General features: G+C 38.1%; 1 protein-coding gene across 4 annotated transcripts in view; it reads right to left on the bottom strand.

Moving 5' to 3' along the window:
• Nucleotides 1-4,580: 4,580 nt before the first annotated feature.
• Nucleotides 4,581-8,025, bottom strand: part of ADCY7 (adenylate cyclase 7) — a 228,426-nt gene continuing 224,981 nt past the window's right edge. For all 4 annotated transcript variants that reach the window (XM_033942505.1, XM_033942507.1, XM_033942508.1 and 1 more), the window contains 4 exons: nucleotides 7,917-8,024; nucleotides 6,664-6,778; nucleotides 5,323-5,447; nucleotides 4,581-5,212 (listed from right to left, as the gene is read on the bottom strand). In XM_033942505.1, coding sequence (XP_033798396.1) covers nucleotides 5,066-5,212; nucleotides 5,323-5,447; nucleotides 6,664-6,778; nucleotides 7,917-8,024 — 495 coding nt within the window. In that variant the 3' untranslated portion in view covers nucleotides 4,581-5,065. The remainder of the gene's footprint in view (nucleotides 5,213-5,322; nucleotides 5,448-6,663; nucleotides 6,779-7,916; nucleotide 8,025) is intronic.

Here is an 8,025-nt window from a genome sequence, read left to right as displayed (position 1 = left end):
TTTACAGAACAATTCTCGCTGGGTTCTTCCTCCCCCCTAACCCCCTCCCCCCCCCGTCATATATGCCTGTAAGCCCCTGGGAAATCTAGCACCAATTGTTCCTATGAGGTCAAACTATGTCTTATATACTGCAAAATCTCCATCCAATACCCCTGTAGACGGCTACACCACCAGAACATGTGCTCCAGTGTTCCTTCAGCCTGTCTGCATTTGAGACACAATGCACTTGGTATCCCCCAACAATGATGTAGCTGCTGTTGTGAAAAATATGCCCGATACAACACCCTGTAATAGCGCAGAGCATTCAGCACACTGGCCAGTGCTAAAACCCTGTTGCACAGTTTTGTAAAAAAGGGGGTGTTAAATCAGGTACTATAGCTGATTATCTCTAACTGGCTATTCCCTAACCAGCTAGATTAGGATGGTCCAGAGGCAGAGCCACCATTGTTGCGTTACTCAGATACTACATTATTTAAGCTGAGACAATACCTTTTTGATTTCCAGAGGTAAGAGGGTTAAAATATACCAAAATGTTCACTTCCAATCTAGCCTATCAAGTTGTCAAACTGGAGACCTTTGCCAGATCAGATGAGTTCAATAAGAGATTATAAGAGAGCTTTAGGTCTTGAAAATTCATTTGTTTAAGGAATATGTTCTGAAAAAGCAGTAATTTTTTAAATGTTATCGAATTGATTATTGTTTCTGTTAACTGCTTTGACCAGAGTTTTGGATCACTTATTACATTTCCTCACATCAATAAAATAGCAATTATGTCCTAAAAGACCCTTCTCTTGAAAGTGTATAGAATATAACATGGAAAAGCTGGGCACTGTTGCCTTGGTAAGGCCAGGCATTCTAGAGAACAAAGTATTAATGACGTGACGTGCCAATTCTATCCATGCCATGGGATTCAATATGGGGATACTGCTACACATCTCAATTAACCAAGAGACAATTCAATGATACTAGCAATAGACCAGAATCACAATTTTCTGGCTTTGATTTTTCCCACATCATGATTTACAGGTCAGACTAATGATTTCAGTACCCAAATTCTAAAAGTGAAGATTTAAATTAGATTGTGTGACCTGATGAAAAATTGCTGTAAACATATCTTCCCAACAGAAGGGATTCTTATGATTTGGAACAAAGACTCCTCAATGACCTTTTAGTACCACTCATCTAGATACAGTATAGCCTCTGAAACCTGGTAAATAACATGTTTTCAAATGGGACAGCAAAGTTTGGAAAGAATTTGGAGCATTTTTAATTGGGGGTACCGTATGCTGCATGATTCTGCTGCATTCTCTCTGGTCGTTAGCTAGGAGCATTGTTACAGCCAAAAGAGACAACTCTCCCTGTTGGCTACCAGACAAGTCATACATTTATTTGTTTGTTCATTTTTATAGCCCGACCTCCCAAGAGCCCAGAACGGGTTACAATAAAATAAAAGTAAAAATTAGATACTTGGAAATTCACTAACTGTCCCGAAGGCTCACAATCTAAGCTAAAGTACCTGAAAAAAATAATTATTACATAATAAAGATATATTGTTAATACAGGGGGTTTTTCTTGAACCAAATACATGACAGAAAACTTTGGGGAGGGGGTAAAAACATCAGAATAAATGACTCATGCCTAATGTCCTAGTCACTCAGGCAAATTATTCACAATTGAAGCAGCTAGCTTTCATTTCAAAATGTACTTCTGAAAATTTTTTGGGACTGTGTTAAAGGTTACAGCATTGATGACTGGTGTTTAGATAATTTCTTCAATAAAAACAACCACCTCAGTCAAAGAAATATTTATTAAACAGAAAAAAAAATCACTATTTCAAATAGGCAATACAAAATAGTTTAAACGAAGCTATTTTCAAACACCTTTGAAAAAAGCAAACATACATATATATATTAGTGACCTGTCACCCGAGCAAATTTATACATATCAGGTCTTATTTTACTAGTAAACATCTTTCCTTCTCTTAGGAGCTGGCTTTTTAAATAAGCTAAAGAGTATTTCAGTCAAAGTTCTTAAACATATATTACCAGTATTATTCATTTAGGTCCAAAAGAAAAAAGAAAAAAAAAATTGACCTATTCTTGACTAAGGCTTGCATAATAGTTTTGGAATCCATAGTAGGACATCACAAGTTAAAAAAATTTTGTTCCTGTTATGAAACATAAGCACTTGTGCTCGCAAAGAAATTACACAGTAATTAGACAACAGCAGTGGTTGCTTGGAAGTTAAAACTCAAGACAGACAGGATTCATGCTGTGGAACGAACAGGCTTATCCAGTTCTATCATTTTGTTTTCACTATGCTACAGAACCAGAAGTCTACTAAGGCATTCCTTTGCCTGACTAAATATTTAACATTTTATGTAATTAATCAGCAAAAACAGTTTTCCCTTTCTCCCAGTTGCTAGCTGACAAACGTAGGGCTAGATGCACTAAAGATACCGACTATCGCTGTTGGCTGATTCTCTGGCCGATTCTCCAGCAGCGACTGATGCACAATCAAGTTTGCATGCAAATGCAACTGATCAATCGCTCAATGAGCAATTGACACATGCACAGAGCCCTAACAGCAGTGACAAGGGAAGCAGCCTCCTATCACTACTGTTAGGGCTTCTAAGCTTTTTTTTTATTTTAACAACACTGATATGTGTGTTAACATGCACAATCTGTCACATTAAAAAAAATAAAAAATCCTCCCCCAAGCCAGGCACCCCCCCACTCAAATCCCCCCAAATGGCAGGAGAAATTCCCAATCTCTCCTGCCACAGAGAACAATCCCGCACCATGCCCCCAGGAGCCACTGCCCCCCTCGAACCCCCTAAAAATGTCAGGAGGGATGCCCACTTCCTCCTGCCAATAGACACCCCCACACCTCCCCCATACCTTTTTAAAATGTTAAAAGCAGGAAGCCCACTCTCAGGCTCCTGCTTTGGGCCTGCCTGATGCTTGTGGAGGGGCCAAAGGCCCTGATTAGTTCAGATGCCTAAGGCCCCTCCCAAAGGGTGGGGCCTTAGGCATCTGAGTCAATCAGGCCTTAGGCACCTTGCTCTGTATCCAGGATGCTGAGGGTGGCATCCAGTGGCAGGAGGGAATGGGCATCCCTCCTGCCGGTTTGGGGGGTACAGTGACTCAGGGGGGCACGTTTTTCAGGGGTCATTAAGGAGGGCTGTCATTGATGGTGAGGGACTTTTAATTTTTTTTTTTAAAGGGCCAGATATTTTGCATGTGTAACGACACAAAATATCTGTGCCATTGAAAAAAAAAAAAAATAAATCAGACAGATCTGTCAGTAACAGTTACCAACAGGTCTAGACAAGTCTTTTTTTATGATCGCTAAAACCCCTTTTTTGGGGAATAGCCAAGCAATGTTAGTGCATCAATCGCTTGGCTACTTGCATGGCCGGATCAGAAAAATGGATGATCGAGGGGAAACATGTGGTGAGCCATTTTGTGCATCAGGTCGGTAACAGTGATCGTTGCTAAAGCTGTGGAAACAGGTTTAGCGACGATTGCTGATTTTAGTTCATCTAGCCCTTAATTCCCTCAGCTTGACATGGTGGTAATAGTTATTAACTAGTATCTGCCTTCTGTACCCATCAGAAAACTAAACTACGGTAATAGAAATTCAGGGCCCCTTTTACAAAGCCACAGTCATGAAGCTGCCATAATAAATGCACCGAAGCCCAATCAATTCCTAAGGGCTTTGTGTTTACCATGGCAGCAGCTTTGTAAAAGGGGCCCTCTGTAAGTGGAAGTCTGACCATATCAAATGAGTTAAAAAATATCAAATGAGTAAACATGTAAAATTAAATTCACATCTTAATTCACAATATGTTTGGGTAGATCAATACAAAACACACAAAACAAAAAAATCTTCATGAAAACGTCCCATTGTAGCCTAAATAATGTAAAGAGCTCAAAATAAAGGTTGATTTTCTATGCTAGTATGTTTACCCCACAACTCAACAGGAGTAATGTTTCTCCCTAGAATTGTTAGTCCCACTTGTAAATGAATAGTATAAACCAGGGTGGATAAAAATAAATGACATAAAAAAATGGATTTTAATTTAAACCAGATTTTTTTTTTTTTTAATTTAAATTGGTATTTTTTTTTAAACAAAAAGCTTTTTTGAGGAAAATATCTATCTAAAGATAGTTTGCTATTTAAAATACATTATAGTCCAAAAGTTATTCATCATGAAATAAGGATTCGTTTTTAATTATGTTAACATGAGGCTGTGTATTCATGGAATGTTTATATTTTTTGGTAAACAAATTCCATTAATCCATAAATCATGTTTTACTCCTGCTACACTAGACATCACCTTTCAAGACTTTGAACTAAGAAATTCTAGCATTTAAATATTTTTGTCACAGCTAAGGAACATCTTCCGTGTCTTTGAAATAACTGGGAGATGGGTAGCACTGATGAGCTGAACATTACCTATTGTTCATTTATCGTCATTATTTATATTAAAAAAAACATATCACAGTTTATCTGCCCCAGCCTGAATTTTGCCATCTTTTCATTTCATCATGAATACTGTTTTGAATAGTTTTGGGTTTTTTTCAGAACATGATGATTAAACAAGGCATTAGTTGTTCCTGTTTCTGAAGTCTAGCCGGTAGAGCAGAACTCTTATTATTCTGATGCAGTATATACTTAGACACCTATAGCAAGGAATGAATCCGAGCATAATGCTTCTTAACTTGGATCCAACAGGGCAGCGTTTACAGGAGGCTTACACTTCTGAGGTCAGCAAAAACGTTTGAGGCAACTTCAGGCAAATCCCCAAATGGTTTTAAAGAGGCAGGTAGTGAAAGACTTCTTCTGCTCAGTACCTCTTGAACCTGATTTACTTTAAGAGAACCTCAACTCGTCTCCAAGAGAAAATGGTGTGAAATGTTCCTCCTCTTCTTTCCACACCTTGGTTTGTTCAGGGAATTAAGATACGATGTTTCTCCAAGTACTTCATCTCAAGTGGGAAACGATCCAGTTTAATAAAAGGGAAGTGGTCAAACATTTTAATACGTGCCAAATGGCAAGTTCAGTTCAGTCCAGTGCCTTGGGATTTAGCCATGTCTGTGCATACAAAGTAAGTCCTCAGCTCTCCTTTTCCCTTCACATTAATAAGTCCCCTGCATTCACAAGAATAGCCAAGTCCTTGTAAAATCTTGCACGTCTCTTCTGTCGCCTGGAACAGAAATCAAAGATTTTAGACCTCTAAAGACAATTATTGTTTTGGAAACCACCACCATGCCCATTGCTGGAAATTCCCGCCAATATCATCATCAATACATTTACCTGTATTTTTCCAAGTTGGCCTGTGGTCTCCATCCTGCTGGCAACATTGACTGTGTTTCCCCAAATGTCGTACTGTGGTTTACGTGCTCCAATTACACCTGCTATCACAGGTCCATGGTTTATCCCTGAATAATCAAAATATATTTTACACACAGTGTTATCTACTTTCATATTAACAGTGACCAACTACTAAAAAAAAAAAAAGACCCACAACACATTAATGCAAAATACATTCCTATAAGCAGTAAGGTAATTAATCAGAAAACTGAATATATTAGTCTCCCCCTTCCCTCTCCATTATGCCCTAGACTCCCTTTCCCACTATAGGTCGCCTAGAGCCTGTTTTTAGGTTTATGTGGCACACAAATGTTAGATTAGATTACATTAAGTGCCTCTCTCGTTTCAACTATAAATTCTAGTGTTCCTGCTCTCCATTCAGTGGCTTCATCAGAGTTTCTCACTGGAGTATAAATAAACCATCACTTGTAGTTGATGACTAGTTAAGATAGATATCCAAAAGCTCAAACTCCATAGGACGGTACCAGAGTACTGAAAATTGGACAATCTAAATCAGTGGTCTCAAACTCAAAAAGTTTTACCTCGTGCAAAATTGTCATTTCTTTAATAAGACATTAACTATTTTTTTCCTGAGGCCCTCCAAGTACCTACAAATCCAAAATGTGGCCCTGCAAAGGGTTTGAGTTGGAGACCACTGCTCTAAATGGATCATTAAATTTTCCTAAGTGTGCACAGAACACTAGTGGTTGGCACAACATGGTTTACTGCAAACCAAGTGACAAAGCTCAGTTAGAACTGCAAACAGCCATTACTCAGTTCAGTTGTTCTCAACCCAGTCTTTAGGATTTTCAGGATACCCACAATGAATATGTATGAAAGAAATTTGCATGCAAATTTCTCTCATGTAAATTCATTGTGAGTATCTAAAAACCTGACTGGCTAGGTTTGTCCCCAGGACTGGTTCGAGAACAGCTTAGGTAAGTACATTACTAACGGCTTGATTATTATGTACACATAACAGATTGAAAAACAGTCAGACCTCAGAAAAGAATATTGTAGCATTTTCTATTTTGACGGGCCAGAATTTCATTAAGTCTGTGTGAAATATCAGATCTTTTCTCAACTAGAAGCATCTACAGAGTGCAATCTGGACCATTTCTGTACAAGAATGTGCTTATCAGATTGCAATATATCTTTCCACACAAAATGCAGCCTATCAGTGCCCAACAGATTAGTATTATATTTAGTTTCTCTTTTGCATTGAAATAGATTCCAGCCTGGAAAACTAAAAAAACATTTTCATCTGCTACTAACTAAACCTACCAACACGAAGTCGGAAGTTGTTGAAAGAGTGTCTGTTAATACCATCGAGCTTATTCATCATAGCAACTGAATACTCCACCATGATCCCAATTTGAGCATGTAGTCTTTCTTGGTCCTATAATGAAGCAAAAAAATGACAACTTCTTAATACTCTGGAATATCAATTAAGAAAATGAAAATATATCTGATATTTTCAAGTTGTTTATGAACAGCAGTCAGTTTTTGCTAGTTCTGTCATACACAATAACTGCCTTTCATATCTTTCAAAATAGAGTACTTCTTTTGCCATGGTCCCTATCTTACTCTCGTCCCTCCATAGCCACTTGCTTTCCCCTTCCCCACCATGGCAACCACAAACATTTAATATCTATGTACATAAGTCAAAAGCTAAATAAGGACCACTTTCTCAGTCAACTTGAACAAAAAACACAAAATTAGAAACAGGGCTGTAATTAATGGAAATAGCTGGTCCAAGTTTGATTTCTTTAAAATCAAATAATTACTATCTTTCAATGTGATGGAAGTACTCCACTAAGCAGACTATGGCTGACAAAGAAGAAAGATAATGGAAAGAGGCCAAGAATTGGAATCTTGAGTCAGTGAGACAGAATAGGGTCCAAGCCCAAAGTTATACTCATTTAGGATAAGAATTTAGAGTACGTAAAATAATTTGAAAAGAACACCAAAGTTGCTTAGAGATGGACGGTGCATCCACAGGTGCGTCTAAAGAATAAAAAAACAGAGAACCATGGCTAATTTGATCCAGAGAGGATGACTGCAAATGAGCCTGCATCGGTGGGCCCAAAATTAACTAATAGGTAGAAAGAAAAGGAGCCCTTAGCTTATCCACCTTAGACTGAAAAACTCTGAGCTAAAAGCACTTAGATGTAATACACCAAGTGCTTATTCTAATTCCATAACAGCAACTGCGGCTCAGAAAAGAGGAATTTCTGTGCCAATGTTAGATTGATTTCTTTGATAATACAAACACGTATATTTGGTGGATCTTCTTTTACTCCTGATAACATATAAGACATCTCAACTAGGACTCCTGATGGAAGCTTTGATGCCGAAACATGGCCTGTATTTACAATTATTTATCCTGAGCATATGTGAATTATAAAACTACTACTGAATAAAAACATCCTTGAAATCCTTGTTCACCCACTGGGTCATTCCTACTGTTTTTCTTCTCTTTTGGTAAGTTTAAAAACCATAAATAACACACCAAACACCCCCCATGCAAGCCATACCTGATTATTTTCTTGGCCTGGTGTAACACTGAGGCCAGCAGCTGCCATGTAAGTGCTTCCTATGGTTTTAATTTTCTCAACAGCACTGAATTTTGGCTTTAACAAAAGC

This window comes from Geotrypetes seraphini, chromosome 4, assembly GCF_902459505.1.
Source record: "Geotrypetes seraphini chromosome 4, aGeoSer1.1, whole genome shotgun sequence".
Lineage (NCBI taxonomy): Eukaryota > Metazoa > Chordata > Amphibia > Gymnophiona > Dermophiidae > Geotrypetes > Geotrypetes seraphini.
The sequence above is the reverse complement of the archived record's forward strand: the minus strand, read 5'-3'. Positions and strand labels throughout refer to the sequence as shown.